This window comes from Coffea eugenioides, chromosome 6, assembly GCF_003713205.1.
Source record: "Coffea eugenioides isolate CCC68of chromosome 6, Ceug_1.0, whole genome shotgun sequence".
In the NCBI taxonomy this organism is placed as follows: domain Eukaryota; kingdom Viridiplantae; phylum Streptophyta; class Magnoliopsida; order Gentianales; family Rubiaceae; genus Coffea; species Coffea eugenioides.
The window spans coordinates 11330483-11351138 of NC_040040.1; the positions used below are offsets into that span (position 1 = coordinate 11330483).

The 20656-nt window shown below is 37.1% G+C and overlaps 3 protein-coding genes across 3 annotated transcripts; all 3 read left to right on the forward strand.

The window, feature by feature from the left end:
• Positions 1–1367: 1367 nt before the first annotated feature.
• LOC113775561 (protein Brevis radix-like 4) lies at positions 1368–6806 on the forward strand. The gene is made up of 6 exons (XM_027320496.1): positions 1368–1521; positions 1609–1852; positions 2035–2450; positions 5065–5200; positions 5451–5845; positions 6259–6806. The coding sequence occupies exons 2-6, from the start codon at positions 1745–1747 to the stop codon at positions 6335–6337; spliced, it is 1134 nt and encodes a 377-aa protein (XP_027176297.1). The 5' UTR covers positions 1368–1521; positions 1609–1744; the 3' UTR covers positions 6338–6806.
• A 1838-nt stretch (positions 6807–8644) lies between these two features.
• On the forward strand, positions 8645–12886 carry LOC113775171 (omega-amidase, chloroplastic-like). The gene is made up of 10 exons (XM_027319933.1): positions 8645–8931; positions 9159–9275; positions 9718–9942; positions 10088–10181; positions 10476–10550; positions 11119–11197; positions 11362–11377; positions 11470–11550; positions 11780–11862; positions 12324–12886. Exons 1-10 carry the CDS (start codon positions 8650–8652, stop codon positions 12406–12408), a joined length of 1137 nt encoding a protein of 378 aa, XP_027175734.1. The 5' UTR covers positions 8645–8649; the 3' UTR covers positions 12409–12886.
• Positions 12887–14542: 1656 nt separating this feature from the next.
• LOC113775723 (protein BIG GRAIN 1-like A) lies at positions 14543–16045 on the forward strand. The gene has a single exon (XM_027320714.1). The coding sequence runs from the start codon at positions 14845–14847 to the stop codon at positions 15913–15915; it is 1071 nt and encodes a 356-aa protein (XP_027176515.1). The 5' UTR covers positions 14543–14844; the 3' UTR covers positions 15916–16045.
• Positions 16046–20656: the final 4611 nt, after the last annotated feature.

The following is a 20656-nucleotide window of genomic DNA, read 5'->3' on the forward strand; positions in this document are numbered from 1 at the left end:
ATGCGTTCAAGCCAATTTAGCCCAATAGTTTCTCCATATTCACAAGTAATCCTTCTTTTTTTTTTTTTGAGTAATAAGTAATAACGTCTTTTTTTTTTTTTTTTGTTGCACCGTAGTCCTTTAGTTATCAAACCATTGAAGAGTAATAAGTAGAGGTGGGAGTGGGACCAATCAATTTGCCTTCAGATAGTACGTAGGGACAAATGGACCAATTTTACACCATAAGTTGCCAGCCCAGATTGAGTTGCTCGAAGAAAAAAATTGGATCTCGCAAGGGCAAAGGAGAAGAGGAAGAGCCCAAGCCCACTTAAGCAAAAAGATTAGACAGGAAAAATAATATATATATATTAAAAAAAGGTCTTTTTACCAAAGGGAGCCATTTTAAGATGCGGCTCGTCCATTTGGATTAAAGGCTCAAAAAGACAAAAAAATATCGCCACCACTATGTTCATGAGTTAACCCGCGAAAGTGATGTTGCATGAAATACAAAAAGCAAAGTCCCCCCCACAACACAAAACCACTTAAAAGAAGAATCTAACTTTGAAAGTATAAATAGTAGTATTCAAAAGGAAATTAGAAAAAAAAAAAGAAAAAGAAGACCAAAGGCCCACTAAAGCTTTAGCCTAAGCTTCGTAGATCCAAAGCCACTGAGTCTTTTTTTTTTTTTTTTTCTTTTTCAAAGAAAAATGATTTTTGGTAAAGTGAGCATTCTTCATTCTCCTTTTACTTGAACTTCCTTAGTCAGCACGTACCATAGATTACTATTATTACATACTGAAAGTGGCTTGTGACCATGATCCAGAATGTGAAACGTGACCATGATCCAGAATGTGAAACATGACCAAATTCAAATCAAACCATATTTCCACTTTTGGTCTTTCAAAATCTAAAAATTCTCCTAAATGTACTAATTAAGACCAAAAACATACATATAAAAATATAATGACATTGATTGACAAGCATGTCCGTTTCGTAACGCGACCTTTTTGATTGGTGTAATACGTACACAGAGCACAGTCTCGTAATTAGTAGTACTAGATTATGTACTAGTACCAGTTACAACTTCATGATCCGAGGAATTTTAGGGTGTGTTTGAGCAGCAATTTTTCGATAGGGCGTTATTTGAAATAATTATTGTAACATTTTTTTATGATTTGATGTATGTGAGATAAAAAGATAATTGATAATATAAGAAGGTGAGGAGTATATATACGTGTCTGTGTGTATGATTTTTTATTTTTTATTTTTGGGAGGGGATGGGGGTGCCGGGGCACTGGGGGAGGGGTTTAGAGGGTTGATTTTAATGCATTGGAATCTCTTAGATGGCGCAATTTAAGGGATGCAATAAAAAGTTGCCTGGGCACCATCTCCATTTCCCTAGCGGCTAGTGCTTCGTTATCTCCCCGCCCCTTTCTTCATTTCTTACCATTTTCTCAACTCAACCCCACCAAGCTAGCTACCCTCTACTGCTCCCCACTCTCCACAATCCATCCCTCCCATTCTTCTTTTCCCCAAATTCGGGTACTAATATATATGCCTTTCACTTCCATTTCTTTCATTATTTTCTTAATTTCATATCTTCATCTTATGCTGTTTCTGGTTTCGAAGGTTCTTTTCAGAATTCTAGTGGCTGGTATATCATGACAACGTTGTTTCCTTGATCAACTTTCAAATTTGCTCCCACAGCAGAGAGCCGTACAAATACGATCGGGCAAACGGAGAGAAGAACAAAAACATTAAAAAAATGCTAACATGCATAGCACGTTCCAAGCAACCCACGGATGATTCCGTTGATCATGACCCCAATGGCAATCCCACTAGTAAACAAGCCATCAGAAATCTCACTTCTCAGGTGCAATCCAATTCCCAACACCCTTCATCACTAAAGAGATTCTGAAATATACTTGAACGCGTAAACTTTTTCATGTGTCCCACACATTTTCTTACGTTGATTTATGGTTCAATGGCAGATTGTTTCCTAACTTCATCTTTTTAAAAAAAAAAAAATTTATGTTTGGTTTTGAGGTGTTAAAGATCAAGGATATGGCATTGAAGGCTTCAGGGGCGTATCGTCACTGCAACCCGTGCACGACTCAGCCGGTGCAGCAGCAGCAGCAGCAGCAGCAGCAGCGGAAGAATGGGAGCAGCAGCGGCGGCGAGTCGGACTCGGTGTTGTCCGCCTCGTCCGAGAGGTTCCGGTGGTCCTACAGGCGGACGGGGAGCTCCAACTCCAGCTCCACTGCGGGGAGGAAGGAGCTGGAGGCTAGGTTGAAAGGAATTTCCAGCGGCGAAGGAACGCCGGTATCAGCGAGTGGTCGGCGAGTCGACCCGGTGGTGTTCGTGGAAGAGAACGAGCCTAAAGAATGGGTGGCTCAGGTGGAACCCGGTGTTTTAATTACCTTTGTCTCTTTGCCACGCGGCGGCAATGATCTTAAGCGAATTCGGTTTAGGTAATTAATACTCTCTTATTTTCTACACATAATTTTATCTGAATTTTGACGGATATGATTACTGTTTGGTGAGATATATATATTTTTTTAAAAAAAAATTATTGTTCTCCTCTGGATATAGACCTCTCCATTAATGCCATGTCTTTAGTTTTCACTTTTCGCATATGATAGTAAAAAAAAAAAAAGAAAAAAATACTAGTAATTTTTTTTAAAATCACAATATTTTACTTACTATTTATTTTATGGTGATATTGGCATATAGCGTACATACTACATGTAATCCAAAAAGGTAAATTATTTATTTTCCAGAAATATACACTAGTTGTGATAATAATTGAGTTGTCAGTGGTGACTATGATTTGGCATAATTAATTTCTTGGACCAACCTGCTGCCGAAGTTTCTGTCTTTGACAAAGTTGCCCTCTCGTGGATTTCATGAGCAAATGTTGCATTACTAGCCAAGAAACTGCCGCAAACCTTTTAATACATACATTTACTGTATACTGGCCATGCTATTGAAAAGTTCTCTATTCTAGTCTTCTAATTTCACTTCTTACCTTTCCTTTCCTTCCTTTTTTTTTTTTGAATCTAAAAAAATTACAGAGGACAGAAAACTTCAAGAGTGAAAATTCTCACTTTCGCGTTCGAGTGATATGTGGGGTTATAGTTTAATTGAATGTCAAGTCATGCCCATCATAATGTGAGACACTTTAGCGCAAGAGAACATGTATACATCAAGTAGAGAATGAAAGAGCTTAGTTATATAATGACATATGGAATTTCTTGGAAGGATTTCTCTAATATGAGAGGGAAGCTGCGTCATTGACTTGTGTTCGTGAGTAGCCTTAAAAAGGGTTGTAAAAGATTTCTAAAAGTTCACCTAAAAAACTTCTTCTCTTTACAGGATTGTTTGTACCTTTTGCTGCTTTCCTGCATCTTGTGGATAATGCCACCCAATACAGTGAATTGATCATGCATATTTTTATGTTGAAATGGCGAACAAATGATGGCCCAATAGTGGTTATTGGTAGTTTCTATCATTTCCAGCAATGTGCAAATATCAGGTATGGTTATGGTGTAGGTGGGAAGGAAACAGGGGGTTTGGTTTTTGTTTGCCATGCAAAAAGGATACTTATTGCAATTATTACAAAAAGCAAGCGTGTTAAAAGTAAATTTTGACGCTCCATAAAAGTGGGTTTTAATCCTCCGTTAATTTCAAACCACCAGCATTTAGCAGGGCTTGAAGCAATTATGCTCTTGAGATAATGGAAAGGCCATGAGAATATTTATAGGACTTTGGCTACTTTTCAAAGTCCACAAAGGCAAAAAAGCAACAAATTCATCAAGACTTTGGTGGGTCAGGTTTGATTGTGTTGGCCAACCTTTCACTAGTTGTTGCAGTCTTGTCGGAAGATTGCAAATGCTTTCATTTTCCATCTTCATCACGCGCACCGTTTGATTTGTCATCTTGTACCATTGTTGTCAATTTGTCTGTGAAGGACTAGGATGTAGGGGTTGCAACATTTGCACTTGCTGTCGCTTATAACTGCAATTTTGACAAAATGTGAATCTGAAATTGGCTTCTAAATAAGGGACATTACTGGGGAGCTTTCACTTTCTTGTTTGCTTAGAGTAAATACTACTATGATAAGGATGTAGCATTGTGAGATGGATGATTCATTTTTCAGGGGACCATAAAAATCTCTTCCTTTCTTGATGATGATCATGAACCCTCGTGCCACGGATATCCCAAATAACCTAATATTTTGTAAGGTTGGACATATTGTACTAGCTTTCTGGACTTCTAATATCTCTTCATGGATTGTGACTCAATATCCAAACCCGTGAAATGACTGGCTGTTTTCTTGGTTGGTTGCTTTCGCAAATTATGAGTCATGACCCCATTGTTTATTCACACTTTGAAAGCATCCATCCAAAGTCAAATCTATCTATTCCCTTTCATCATCCATGCACCATGGATAGTTGTGGTTTTTTAAGTATGAATGGCGTCCTCTACTCCAAGAAATTTGTGGTGGCCTAGCTTAGTGGCCTACCACAATTAACACTAGTTGAATAAAGAATGAACTACTACTTTGCTAGGTGTAATCTTGTTTACCATAAGAATTCAGGAAGAATAATAATAAGAACAATAAAGAAATGTAATGGCAGGTATAGGGAACAAATCACTACTTCGTCCACCACGAAAACCAATAACAAAGTAATGCAGCACAAGAAATTTCTCTTATTGATGTTTCCATTGCTATGAGTTAGGCATATACAAAATTAAAAGAAGACGTAATACACATTTGTGTTGCATGGAAAACGTCACTTATCTGTTGCATGGTCATGAAATCTTCTGCATCTTTAACATCAAGTTTATCCCTCAAGACAATATTTACTGCTACCTAATTTCATTGTTGCACGTCTCTTCGGGGACATCCGATAAAATATAATTTCATTGTTACGCTCGTCATCTGTGTGGCTGATAGCTTTTGATGCATCAGAATGTATGCTTTTCACTTGTAACATGCAGATAAGCTAACTAACGTTTGCTGATATACTCTGTTCATCGGCCTGGTCAAGGCATCTGATTAAAGTTTATTATCTGCATTAGTCGAGAAACGTTCAACAAATGGCAAGCACAAAGATGGTGGGCAGAGAACTATGAAAAGGTTATGGAGCTTTACAATGTCCAGAGGTTGAATCGCCAAGCTTTTCCTCTTCCAACACCTCCGAGATCTGAAGATGAGGTGAGCCTACTTAACCATGAGATTATGTCAAACGCTTTGGCAGTTGGATCCTGCATCATAGACATGGTACCAATTTCAAACTGAGGACATTATGTACACTTTGTTATCCGAACATCCATTTTGTGGATTTTAGCGCATCCTCCAAGCTGCTGACTAGTATTAATCCGATTAAGCTAATCAGGACACACAAATTAGTGACTTACTCTTCTTAACAGTGACATTCTAATCACAAAGTGTCATTCTTTTATAGAGTTCAAAAATTGAGTCCGTTGAAGACAGCCCCGTAACTCCACCATTGAGTAGAGAACCGCTTCCTCGTACCCTCTATCGCCCAACAGGAATGGGATACTCTTCCTCTGATTCCCTTGAACAACATTCGGCAATATCTCGTCATAATTACGACTCTTGTGGTGTTGCATCTACTCCAAAACTCTCAAGTATAAGTGGTATTAAGACAGAAACATCATCAGTTGATGCCTCGATGAGGACCAGCTCATCAAGAGATGCAGATCGCTCTGGAGACATATCAATCAGCAATGTCAGTGATCTAGAAACTGAGTGGGTTGAACAGGATGAGCCAGGAGTTTACATCACTATCAGAGCACTAGCAGATGGAAGAAGAGAACTCAGACGTGTCAGATTCAGGTTTGTTCTTCTGCATCTTACTTTGCACACTACTGTACCTGCATACGTTTTCGAATGCATTGAAGCAGATGGTCAACAAGCTTCCTAGAGAAGAATGCTATGCTGTTGGATGGTAAAGCTTACTTATAGAAACTTACTGCCCTCACCATACGTTTGCTTAACACATACTGAAATCTAGCAGAACACAGTTTGATAAGCGAATTCATTTGATTCAGACAATTCAGTCATGTCTCACAGGGCTTTTAGCTTCTATTGTTTAACCAACCATCTGTTTAGATGAACTTCATTTGATTCACACTGACGCATCTCAAATGAAACTACAAGAGTCTAACCCTTTGTTTATTGTTATATTTAGGTAAATAGGGCATGCTAACTTGAGTTTTTTTGCATGTATAATTTTCTGTCAAATGCAGTCGTGAAAAATTTGGGGAGATGCATGCTAGACTATGGTGGGAAGAGAACAGAGCCAGGATACATAAACAATACTTGTAAGTTGGACGGGTTTCTACATATACCGCTGCTTGTTGCTGTTTGAGGAATGAAGAGGAGAGCTTCTGCCTGCTAGAAGGCAGCAGTATTCATTCCAAAAAAACCAGAGTCCCTCTCTGAGAAAATGGACCAAATTTCACACATGAAAGTGATGCATCATGTTAGAAGAGTTCAAGCCTTTCGACTGCAATTATATATACGCAACCTTCTGGTTGCGAGTCATTATAATCTTTTTGCTTTTCATGGTTATATTGTCTAAACTATGATGGGTGGGGAGCATCCATACCATTTCCATTTGTGGGGTCTAATTGGTATACAATTTGAGAGTCAGGAATATTGAAGGTGCACATCAAAAAAGATGTTTATGTGGGCAAAATTTTCCATATTATCCACCCATTAATATATTTCATGTTATGAATGAATCACCCTTTATGGTCTGTAAATGTTTCATGTTATGCTTTGGGAGAATGAATCAGAGATCGAATTTGATCAATCCTCATTTTTCTTATTTTGGTTTGTTGCCTTGCATGTTGAGCAATGAGTCTTGCGGTCTTAACCATCTTCTTTTCATTAATCAAAATAGTTCACACACCCGAAGACAAAAATATTTCTAAACACAATTTCAAACGCTAAAACTAGAGGTGGCAATTTGGATTGAGATCCATTTATCCATCCATATAATCCATAATTAAATGGATTTGGATTATCCATTTATAATATTGGTTTTAAATGGTTGACCAAAGCAAAACCATTAAATTAAATGGATTTATATGGATTATCCACAAAAATCACATATATCCATTTACTTAAAAACCAAATAAAAGAAACGGAAAGGAAATGCCTGGTGAGGCCTCAGCAGCTCCCCTTGGCCTTGGTGGCCTCTCTCTCTCTCTCTCTGCCGTGCATACATGTGCCTGCTGGACTGGACATCATAAAATATGCCAGTTTGAATTTTTTTCTTTTCTTCAATTCCTTGTAGTGTTCGTTATTATTAACTACGTCTTCCCTTGTGAACTGGGGATTGCAAGCACCTTTAGTCGCGTGATAAGTTTCTGCATCAGTTAATGTTTGATAGCTTAATTGTAGTTCTTTTGCTATCCAAAGTCCTTTTACGACCACAAGAGAATGGCGTATTTTGTACTCTTTCTCATCCAAATACACCTAAAATTTACAAGTACATAAAAAAGTATTTTCATATTACAAGAAATGATAATACAAAAATAAAGTAATCAAAATATTTAAATGGATTATAAATGGATAATTGGTTTTTATTTAATCCATTTAGATCCATCCATTTAGATCCATTTATTAAATGGATCTAAATGGATTGGATAAATTTTATCCACCATCCATTAAGTCAAAACCAATTATGAACCATTTATCCATATTGCCACCTCTAGCTAAAACTACGCGAAGGCACAAGAAACAGATCATTTTTGAACTGAAATCCTAGTAAGCATAAACATGGTGCCTCTTGAACTATGAAATCTTAAAACTAGCAAAAGATATTAACGCTGCAAAAAAGTTCATACTGATTAATATCCACAAGCTGTATCTAGGCAAATTCCCAAAAAAAAAAAAAAATTCACCAAAGCATGCATTCTAGCAGTCATATTCACGAGAAAGACGATAGCAAATTCCAAAGAATTATTCAATAAGCAATAAGCAATAAGCATGCAGTCTAGTTGTAAAATTGCATCTTGATTTAGCAGATGATACATAAGAAAACCGACCAACAATGGACATGCTTAAACCTCCTTGAAAGAAGTACGAATTCATAGACTTTCCAATAAACTTTGCTCAAATGGATTTATCAGCATTGCACTTGTTGGGATTGTGATTTTCTGCAAAAAAAAAAAAAAAAATTTACGTTTTCTGTGAATATATTTTTCAATTACATTTTTACCTCACATACATTAAATCGTTACAATATATTTTTCTACAAAAACTCCTTGAAACAGCAATCCAAGCAGGTTAATTCTTCGGAATGACTAGCAAGAGAATTAGGAATAAAGATTTACGAAAAGCAAAAATAGATGGGTGATATGAAGATAATAAAAGGAGATAACATAAATATAGTTAAGGGATTTTGAGTTGGCTGGTGCTTTCTTTGTAATCAATCCTTTGTGACAAATTAATAGTACAAGGTGATGAAGTGGAATAATTGGAAGTCTAGGTTGGAAAGTTGCAATTAACCCAAAAAAGAGAAACAATAAGGGTTGAGGTGGACCATTCACATTCCGCCATAGCATAAAAAATGAATTAAGTAATTCGGTTAAATCCGTTGAGGCGACATTTCACAATAGAGAGAGAGAATGAAAGCGGCCGTCACTGCGATTCAACTGCACTCACATCCTTCAGCATTCAACTTCGCCAGCCAAAAAAATCCGAGTTGTTTTCCCTCGGCTTCTCATCTCGACAGCTCACATTTCTCTCGGAAATTTAACTCCCATTTTTCGTTTACTTTGAATTCTGGAAAATCGATCAGAACAGTTCTGCCACCCCCAATGTCAATGTGCACCATCACTTCTTCGTACAAGCCGGAGGAAGCTAGGGTTCCGCCTGCGATTCCCATCCCGAAACCTCCTATTACTAAGGCAAGCTTAGAGATTGACTAAGAAAATACTACTTGTATCCGAATTGTTTGAAATGCTTGTTTTACTATCAGTTAATTATCATCATTTGTGTACTAAAATGTCCTTCTATGATCGTGTGCTTATCGAATCTTGTGGAGTTTGTTGCTCCTTAAATTCCATTCACTTTAAGAAATTAACGTGGGTTTTGAATTATTGTCCCTAACAACTATGTTTTTAATAAATTTCAGTTCAAAATCGCTCTTTGTCAATTGCTAGTAACAGCTGACAAGGAAAGGAACATTGCCCATGCTCGGAAGGCCATAGAAGAGGCTGCAGGAAAGGGTGCTCAGCTTGTCCTTCTTCCCGTGAGTAGCAGACTTCAATTTGAAATTTTCTTGTGTTCTTTAGTTAATTCAGACTTGTGGATTATGTCTCTTTCTGGTATTACAATCTATCCTTGCCAAAATTCTCAAGCTATAAGTTTCTTCTGATTGGGTGCTAAGATACTACGTTGAGGAAGGCTGTCTCTCCTGTATTCTCTGGTATTAGTCAACCTGTTGTTGCATGCTTCATTAAATTGTAAAGTTGCTTGAAATGACAAGATTTTTCCCTTCTTAAAGCTGAAAAACTAGTTGGCCAAAACGGCAACACTGTCTAATCTAACCTAGGGAGGAAGCTCGACGATAGTGCATTTGGTCAGTCGTGCTACTTGTGTGGATTTATCTATAGTATCTCTTCATCTATGCCTTTGCTTCTTGTAATGTCAAAGAAAAATAGCAACCTTTTTTACCCCTCCTGTGATGTCAGGAAATATGGAATATTCCGTATTCGAATGATTATTTTCCAGTATATGCGGAGGATATAGATGCCGGCGCTGGTGCTTCTCCTTCAATTGCAATGTTGTCTGAACTATCTGAGAGGCTCAAGATCACCATTATTGGTGGCTCCATACCTGAACGTAGTGGGGATAAATTGTATAATACTTGCTGCGTCTTTGGTGCAGATGGAAAAATTAAGGGCAAGCATCGTAAGGTCAGTCTTTACGGTTCTGGCTAATGTTATGTGTCCAATGTCCAATATAAGTCTTCAGCTTACAAACTCTGAATTCACTGAGAAAAATGATGCTGTAATTGTTGGTGATTTAATAAATTATTTCAACCACACTGCATTGTTACAGATACATCTCTTTGACATTGACATTCCAGGCAGGATGACCTTCAAAGAATCAATGACTTTTACAGCAGGGGAGAGTCCAACTATTGTGGACACAGGTCCTTTGTGCTTTCTCTTGTACTGATACAATTAAAGAATAATTGTTTAAAGTTTGACACAGGTTTAAGAGCTCTATGCCAAATCCAGTCTGCAAACTACATTTCTTTATCTTAAGGAAGACTGTTGTTCTGTTTGCTGATAGCTTGAGAAGTGCAAAGTTAATTGGCTTACTTTCAATAGGATACCAGTTAAATTCAGCTAATGTCAACTAATGTTTACTTGCTTGAATGAACTCATTACTTGTGTTTCTATTTTCAATTTAGTCTAATGGAAAACCTTGGTTTTGTATGCAGAAGTTGGGCGCATTGGAATTGGGATATGCTATGACATTCAGTTTCAAGAACTGGCTGCCATATATGCAGCAAGGGGTATAATTTTAATTCTTTCTCTTACAACTGACCTATAATCAGTATTTAAAGAAAAAAAATCCAGATTTTACCCTTAAGTTATAATTGTACTCACTTTACATGTCATTCTGCGTATCATCATGATTAATTTGTCAATAGTGCTAAAATGGGCAGGTGCTTGATATATGAACTTTTTTTGAGATGACATGCTGGGATTTATGTACCCAGGAAATGCCATCAGCCTTGATTTCTTATTTGAAATGGATTCAGTTTTCATTGGGAAATTACCTTTTATTGTTTCAAGTTAATTAGATGATTTTATATACACCTTCTTGGCAATTAAAAGTTTCTTAACTTTTTCAGAAGCTTGTTAAAATTATTGATCTTGCATGTTTAAAAATACTTTGTTAGGTTATAAAAGTTATATGTTGATTTTCTTCCACAGGAAAAGAGAAACAATACTGCATTTCTGGCCAATTTAATTAGCCTGGCAGTTTTTTCTACTTCAATATTCAACATCATTTACATCTTATACTGGTTAATCTGCTAGAAATGACTCTTTGAGAAAACTTATCTGTCTTTTATCTAGGTGCTCACTTGCTTTGTTATCCTGGGGCTTTCAACATGACCACTGGTCCACTGCACTGGGAGTTGTCGCAAAGGGCAAGGTAATGAAAAATTAAATGTCTTTGAATACAGGAATGTTTCATTGGCATTTGGTGTGTTCAATGTCCTGATGGATGACTTCAACTTGTTGTCCACTTCTAAGCATATGGATGTTTTCTTGAATCTTTCATGAACTAATACTCAGTATTTGTTTCTTGACCTCCAGGGCAGCAGATTGTCAGGTAATCTATGGATATCAACATAATCTCTGGTGCAATTTTTATCTGGTAAGTTTTATCTGTTGACTTATCGTCTGCCTGCCCTGATTGTACAGTTGTACGTTGCTACTTGTTCACCTGCTAGAGTGGATAATGCTAGTTATGTGGCTTGGGGACACTCTACTGTTGTTGGGCCTGTAAGTAACTTGTAATGCCTCCTTTTCTTTTGACACTTGTGTTTGTGATAAATGTTATTTGTTCAAGTATTCGAAAGTATGAGATCTGCCACCAATTTGCTGTGAACAAAGCCTTACAATGACATCAATTCCAGCCATGTGATGGCATTTTGTCTACTAATGTTGGCCTTGATAATTTTGAATCATTAATCGGACATAAAGTACTGTGCTAAAGAAACTTATTTTGCAGTTTGGGGAAGTGATTGCGACAACAGAACATGAAGAGGTGATAGTGATAGCAGAGATTGACTATTCATTAATAGAACAGCGAAGGTAAAATGCTGAGTTTGCAGAGTTATTTAGACTTACAATTATGCATAACTGTCTTTGGCTTTCTTTCTGTGTTTGCTTTTGCATTTATGCATGTTGTTCAAGAGATCAATAAATGCTCATATATCCTCTTGACTAAATGGTTATAGTTTGTGCTTGCTAAATGTGATTTCTGATTGACATGAAGATCAATTGGTACCATAATTTGCTTGATCTATTGATGTGAACGGTTTCTCTTTGCTACCGAGAAGGAAAGAACTTCAATATTGCTTTGATACTTTGAAATGCATGCCAAATCATTCCTCAAATCTGGAATGAAAGTAGATACTAACTAAAAGGAAAAGAAAGAGAAACAAATGAAGCACATCCCAGCGAGCATGTGCTGCTAACGTACCATCTTATTTCTGTGCTCGTCTCTTGTCACTGGTATCACTCACTTGACGCATTTCGTATATTATATACAGGACGTACCTTCCATTTCAGAGGCAAAGACGAGGTGATCTTTATCAGCTAGTTGACGTCCAAAGGCTAAATACAGGAAAGAGTTAAAAAGTTCTCATCCATTGATACAGCGGAGATCCGGTTGTAAGGAGGAATCAGTTGGAGATCTGGAAGATGCCTTGAATGCCTGGTCCCTGTAGTTCACAGGGCCACAGCAGCGTCTGCAACTTGTGATACTCATTACTGTATAGACCTTTTTGCCCTCCATCCTTGTGCCATACACTGGGATGCAAGGCTTTTTCTTGGTTTTGCTCATTGACGTAATAGGCGGAACTCGAATTCTTGCAACAAAAGTTTGGTTAGGTCTAATGCAAATTTAGTGCAGAGCTGTTGCGTTTGATCAGCTTGAATAACGAATATTGAAGCATTATTGTCATTTACTTATCCACATTCCGTTGGCTTAGCAGTGGTGCGGAAATTGGAAGCTGAACGTGTCCCATGCTGCTTTAGACTCCCATTTAGGGTTTCCGGATGGCACATCCGGCCCTTTTTCTCCCCCAGATCTCCGTCCTTCGCCTCTGAAAAGAAAAACAAGTGAATGTACAGGTTTTGCTGCTTAATGGTTGTTAAAATTTAATGTGTAAAGCTTTGTTCCCTTTAAAGAAGAAAGTAATTCCGCCTAACTTATAATGTTGGTTGTTTGCGTTCACATGCTAGCATAGAAATGGAGACATTCGGAAAGCCTTTTCTTTTTTTCTTTTTTTTTAAATCCTTTTCCTAGCAGGAGACAAGTGGGATTTAAGAAACAAGCAAAATTTTTTAGGTTTTGAGATTTCAACTTTAAATCATTAAACCAAGCCCTCCTCGTCCTCGGCAGAGAGATTCAAAATTGAACTATCCACTGTGGTTGGATATAATATAAGAGAATAGACCTGAAAAGGTTCAGCAAAGTAAAGCGAAACTGAGCAGCTCTCCCACGGAGGCCACCCTGTCAGTACCAGAATCACACGCACGCGCGGCAAGACCTTTCACTTCACTGTGTGTGTATATAATCCCCGGGCGGGATAATTGCACTCACCTCCTCTAATGTTTTGAAAATAGCACTGACCTCCCCTAACTTGAATTTGGGACCTATAACTAACATAAGATGGAGTGAATTTACTTCTATACCCTAAGAGTTTAAGGTTGTTAATAACAAATATGAGGCAAAGAAAATTAGGACAATAAACAAGTTCATGACAACTAATTCAACAAGATTAACAAATTTTTCTTCTTTGATTATGCACTACAAGTGTGCGCCATCTAACATAGTGCATTTTGTGAATGATAGCACTTGAGAGGACAATCCAAATCATATATTATCTGCATAGAAAAGAAGCAGAAGTAAGAAAAATGCGGGGGAAATAAACCTCCAGATAAGGTTTCATAACAGAATAAATTCTAACGATTTTGGCTAAATTCACTTCATCTTAAGCATTCATGGAACGGAAGGAGGAAGAAAGTAGAAATAAAGGTACAATATCATTAGTCGTTAAAGTAATTATTAGATTGATGATAAGTAGTGTGTTGACTATGGCATTTGGTTGTTTTGACTTTGCCATTTTGGTGAATTCCATGATTTTCCCCAGTGGCTTGATGAAGCCATTCTTTTGGCACCACTACTTCATTTTTAACTAGCAAACTAATCACCAAAAAAAAAAAATTACTGTTAGTGGTTTTTGAAAAGTTTCTATGCATATTAGTGAAGGAAAGTTTTTTGAATTAGTTGTATACACTATATGTTTTAGAATTTCAGATTTCTGAACGTATGTTTGTTCCTTCTTCCAGTTGTTGCTGCTCCACGTATTCTCTTTGCATTTATATCCCCCTTGAATTTCACTAGTTGTTTTCACCTTTTAATATTTTTTGTTCTTTTAAAAATACAAACTCACAATAGGTAAAAAGGGTACAAATGGAACAATATTATTATCTCACTTCCCAAAAAACTTTTTTAATGGTACTTTCTCTGACATGGATTGAATTTGCTACTAAAACGTTAAGTTTATGGGAGGTTCGTGCTATTTTCGAAACCTCAAGGGAGGTGAGTGCAACCACAAAAAACCTCAGGGGAGGTTTCTGCAATTATCCCTATAATCCCCTCCTATTTTCTACATGTCAACAGGCATCAATAACCAGTTCTATATGTCTCTCTCTCTCTCTCTGGTTCCTATTTAGTCCCAACATTTAAGCCGTAGCATTGGGCTTTTCAATTTCACTCTAATCTCGATATCAACTATCATTCCCTTCAAATTTTCTCTCTTTTAACCAGTTCGTAATCATCAACTACAGTATATGCAGCACTGTGCTCTCTTGCATTCCTGCATCAGTTTTCATGTCAAACATAATTCTGTTCTCAATCTAACATCATCACTTGCGCTTACATTTTCTTCTCTTTGTAGTTCTTTCACATGAATCTCATTTCCATCTATTAATGCCAGTTTTCTGTTTCTTCTCCTTGTAACTTTCTTCCTTTCTTCTTGTTTGTGAACATATACATATTCAAACATGACTACGTGGGAGAGGCCTGTTAGAGGAGAAAGGCATCAACAGCGAAGAAAAACACCATCATTTTCTTCATCTCTTCTTGATGCCATATATCATTCCATTGATGAATCCCAAGGCAAAGAAGAAGAGCCAAGGCAAGAACCGGATCCTGCTCTCCTCCATAGAAAGAGAAACAATGCAGCTGAATTTGAAGAAGAGATTGCAAGTATCCGACGAGCAATCATGGTTGAGAAATGGATGGAAAACTACGGAAGCAGTACTAGAGGCTCGAGGTCGAGGCACATCAATTCAGATTCAAGCTCGTCAACAGACTCGAGCTTGTTTTCATCCTCAGAAACAGACTCTGCATCAAAATCCACTCCAAAATCTTCAGTTTTACATGCAACACCGAAAGCAGCTCACCAAACACTTGTTCCTGGAGCAGCTCCAAAACATGAGGGCGGGTTCATGCGGACAAAATCAAGGGCCCCGAAAATCTATGGAGACTTAAAGAAGGTGAAACAACCAATTTCTCCAGGTGGGAAAATCAAGAATTTTTTGAATTCCATTTTCACTCCAAGAAATTTGAAGAAACATGAAGGGATGGAAGATTGGAGTTCAGTGAGGAAATCGAGATCAGTCAAGGACTCATCTACCACATGTTCTCTGACTTCCAGGTCTTGCTTGAACAGACCACCACCTCCTTCAAGAGGTAAATCAAAGCGGTCTGTCAGATTTTGTCCTGTTAGTGTTATTGTCGACGAAGATTGTCAACCCTGTGGGCACAAGAGCATAAATGATCATTATGATCCAAGTCTAACACTGGTGCCAAATATTAACAGTCATTTCCTCAAGAAGAACATTGATAGTTTTAGGAATTATGAAGAAAAGAAATCAAAGAAATATGGCTTCAGGGGATTTTATGAGAACAGTGATGATGATGGTAATAGCTGTACTAGTTCGGATCTGTTTGAACTCGATAACATTGGCATTGTTGGGGTTGGCCATGGAGCTCATAGGGAGGAGTTGCCAGTCTATGGAACTACAAACCTGAAAATCAATCAGGCCATTGCCAATGGATTGCTTATGTAGCTCAACTTGTAGTTAGCTAGTTAGACGAGTCATGTAACATGAATGGTTCATGGATAACTGATCATTTTCTTCTCTGTTTGTGTTATGTTTATCTAGGTTTGTATCATAATGAAATTGATTTTCGAGACTACTTTGGATACTTCGAGGTTCTGTAAAGTTCAGGGGAAAAAAGTGCTCAATGGGAATTATCGCGTGGAAGCAGAGACATTTACGGCCTCGTGAAATATGAAATCTACTAATGATCCTCAGTTTTTTTTTTTTCTTTCTTTCTGAAAGAATCTAGCAAATAGCCTTTCCAAACTCTATGCGCGTTATTGTTCTTCTAAAAAGCATCTGCAGTCCACCAGATATTTTGGCATCAGAATTATCCAAGGAGTAAATCAAATACACCTTTAATCTCAAAGAATTAAAAAGCACGCAAAGGCTTTCTTGAAACACCATATATGAGTAACTTGCAAAAATTTGTCTTCCTGAAGGAATAACCCTTAATCAACATATATCTGTCCTTAGCCTTATCTCTTCCGGAAAACATATATTTGTTTGATAGTAGTGTTTTACTTCAACATCTCAAAAGCAACTTCTTGGACCAACGCCATAATATTATTATTGATAATGCAAGGAGAAATTTCAAGTTCTAGTAGGTCTTTTTCTACTGTCACAATCGTGATGATGGTGATCTATACATGTTTCTTTGTGTTGAAGAAAAATGATTTCTTTTTAACTTTTGCAATTTATTAATAAGTGGAGCATATGTCTACTTATTATCAAATTGTTCAAATGTCACTATGTGAAACTGTTTCATGATTTAGTTAATTTCAATGTGTCGCGACCACGCATTGCATTCCATACTTTTGGACAAAAAGAGAAGTTTCAAAAGCGACCTCTTCAGAGAAAGCGCAGCAGCATCTTTACAGCACGGTGATATTGTATGATTCTGTCTACTATTGTGACAAGAGCTGGAATTGAATTCATACGTATAGTTGTTGAGAAGATGGACGACATTGACCTAGAAACATTTCCAAATGTGAAAAGAAGAACAAAGAAGACCGCTACAAAATCATTTGAATTGAACCCTTCAAACAAAAACTGGGAACTTGCACCTATTTTGATTCTTACTGTGCTTCAGGTTTTAAAAGTTGCACCACCATTACATACGCCTTTGCTTTCAACCAACCAACTCCACTCGCAGGGGGACTAATTTGATACGTTGCAACAAATATTGTTGTAAATAATAGGGATATTTCAAAAGACTTTGTCCCATATTGAAAAACTAAAGAGACTTCTCATCATTTATAATGCTTACTCTTTTATCAAGCTTGTATTAAGTTGGACTAGCTCGCGCGTGGGTTAAACGCGGCCCAAGTTAGTCAGGGCACATCACTCAAGCTACATTTTAATTAGCTTTAGTTAACATTTGGATAGGGTATTATTTGAAATATTATTTGAAATAATTACTGTAGCATTTTTTGTGATGTGATGTATGTGAGATAAAAAGGTGGTTGGGAATATAAAAAGGTGAGTTGAAAAATGTGTTTATGATGCAAGCGAAATATTATTTGGGATAAGTTTTGTATCCAAACACGTTTTTTTGGCTATTTTTTACTACAAATATAACTCTCAAACTCAAAAAAGAGTGTCTGCTGCTTCTACTAAAATGATTCAATACAGTTGAGTAGTTACAGCTGTCAAACCAAATCTGATCATCAGCTTGCCCTCATTCGTGATTTATCTCATTTTCTGGGGCAAGTAAACTGCAATCGAATTTATTACATCTTCAGGACAGTTAAAATTTCACTGTTATTATGCTATAATTATGGCTGTCAAGCGAGACTGTTTGAAAGTAGAAACAAATCATCTATACCTAAATATAGCAGGTAAGGTGATTTTGATAAAGCATGTACTGCTGCTGCTCTATCAAGATATGACTACTGTTTGCGCCCAACCAAGCAGATAAAAGGCCAATCCAAGCGCATAGTAATATCTATGTCACATTAACACAACAAAGGACAGGAAGGGGAAAAAAAATTATATTGGAGTCCTAGTGGATGAAAAAGGGAGCCTTGAGGAATCTCAGAAGTCAAAGTATAGCAGGATCATACATGATAGCGCACATGCAAACTCCACTTTTGCAACCAAGAAAAAGTAGATTTGCAGGACTTCACTTTGCAACCCCCATGGCGTTGGGGCATGGCTTCATTACGGAGCCACTAATTATTCGAGTATTATATTAATCTAGATGTAGAAAAAGGATTCAATATCCATAAATAATTCTCTTTTCTGTTTTAGTAATTTCATTGCTCTTCCCTCTTAATTGAGAATTTTGAGACTATCATCAATTGCTAGTGCTTTTTTTTTTTAGTGAACTTTGTTTGAACCGTGTGATTATTAACTGGCGACTTCTTGAGTATTTATTTATTACTACTCGAGAAAAGACTAATGTGGTGGTGAAAATATGATACATCAATAATAAGGGTTGGTGATCTAATAATAATAAGAGATGGGAAAAGATTGGTTGGTGGTGGTAAAAACGTATATGGCCATAATTGCAATGCCAATTGAATTTGGCATTCAGCTGAGATTGATGCTCATTTACTTGAAGATTGATTTGAGAGAGAAGGGATGAATTTCGCACTTTATCTGCCCGCCCGAAAGTTACTTGTACAAAGTTGCAAAATCAATTACCAGGAGAAAGAGACATTATTAATTAGGACAGTAACTAAAACAACAACAACAACAATTTTCCTGATAAAAAAAAAAAAGAGGAGGTCTTTGATACTTGGTGGCAACATGTGGTTGTGTTTGGATTGCATTTTTCATGATTTTTTATGGAAAAATTACTGTAGCGATTTGATGCATGTGAGAAAAAAAAGTAATAGGGAAATGTGATCACGAAAAACGACGTAATTTTCCGACGAAAAATCGCAATCCAAACAAGGCCTTTGTGTTGCTAGCTACTGAAAAGTCAGTGTTCATTTCAAATAGTAGTGGAATTTTCTTGCTCAAGACAACATCATGGGAGATTCTCTGTTCTGCAAATTAATTACCAACCAATCATTCTTGTTTTATTTTCTCAAGCTGTTTAAACTAAACAGACGCTTTTTTGCTTATATATCCAAATACCCTCCACATCCACATCCACATCCCTTCCTTAAGTGATGGAAATAATCTGCCATTCTTGGCCTCGCATTTTCTACCACGTACGGTGATTGTCCAATGGCCAGTTGACACGGTACAAATCACTGACCCGAGGCCACTTTGGATTCAATAAAGTTAAAACGAGAAAATATTCTCACCACAGCAAAGTCAAACATAATCATTTGCATCGCAATCATAAAAATTCTGATTTTTTGTTCTTTTGGGACGACCGGTAAACTGGTGATACCAGTAATGAAGAAGTGACATTGCTGTAATTATGCAATTAACCCGGCACACATTATTATTATCCGCACAAAATATATGTAGAGGTTGACCTCATGTGCCGTACCGACCTAGCAATTTTGGGGCAGATACCATAAATTGCATCTGACTATTTTTCATTTTAACAAGCCAACCAAAGAACAGAGATCAGCTGTCAGTTGGTTCCATCCCCTTAAATGCCCTTGTCCTGCCAGGAGGCAGCTAGCCTTCGTCCAATTCGCACTTGTTCTGTAATTTGTTCATAATTTGATGCAGCAATCTAAGTGTAATACAGCAAATTTGGAACAAACGTACCAACCCTTCCCATCATCCGTGTATAAATTTAAAGGGCCATGCAGCTTTACTAATGATAAGTTAATTGATGATGATCTCAACATCCAAGGTGCCTCTTTTGACCATTACATGTAGAGATTCATGAAAATGTTGCGTAAATGTGAAACATTACACTTCCAAAAGGAAACAAATTAGAACGAAATTATGTGAACAACCCGGTTCATGCATTTCTATCACCTCGGATTCGAACCTCTCTTGGGACATCTGTCCGTCGCACAGAATTTGTTTAGTGCGTCCTACCACCTTCATATGATTGGTAGGCTATTACACAAGTTGGAGTTTACCCAATGCGCAGTCTCAAATAACGGTTGCGGGTTTCCTTATCAACAGAAATTATGTAAACAAAATTGAGCCGACATAAATTGAACACTGCACATGCTGTTGTAACATACAAGGCATGGATGGGTAGGTTTGAATTGCAGGCAAATGAACTTGAACTAAAATACTAATTCAAGCAACTTAAAAAAGAAGGTTGTTTTGGTAGATGAATTTATGGTTTAAATAGAGGTTGTCCTTCTTCTCCTGATTCCCTTACAAGCTTCAAGAACAGCCCAATCGGTCTCCTCACCTTAATTGGGGAAGTTGGTCCTTTTTTTTTTTTTTTAAATAAGATTATAATGAGCCAGAATAGTGGCAACAATATAAACAAATTACAATGCAGATTAACTTGCGAATGCTGAGAATTATAACTATATATCACTACAAACTAGCCTGCATAAAGTACAAGAAGAAACTCACATTCAATAAGATTTGAAATCAGGGTTTTTAAATTCTAAAATCTCAATTTTTTAGGGAGAAATTGGTCTATTTAGACGGAAAATTTTCAAAATTTTGATACGAATATTATTGATCCAATTGCAAGAACGGTGGGGCTATGTGCTACAGTAGAACAAAGCTGGACGACATACTTGGGTTAGTATTCTATGCAATTGCACATCCTAAATTCATTTAAGTTAAACTTATATGGATAAATTGATCATAAGACATAGTT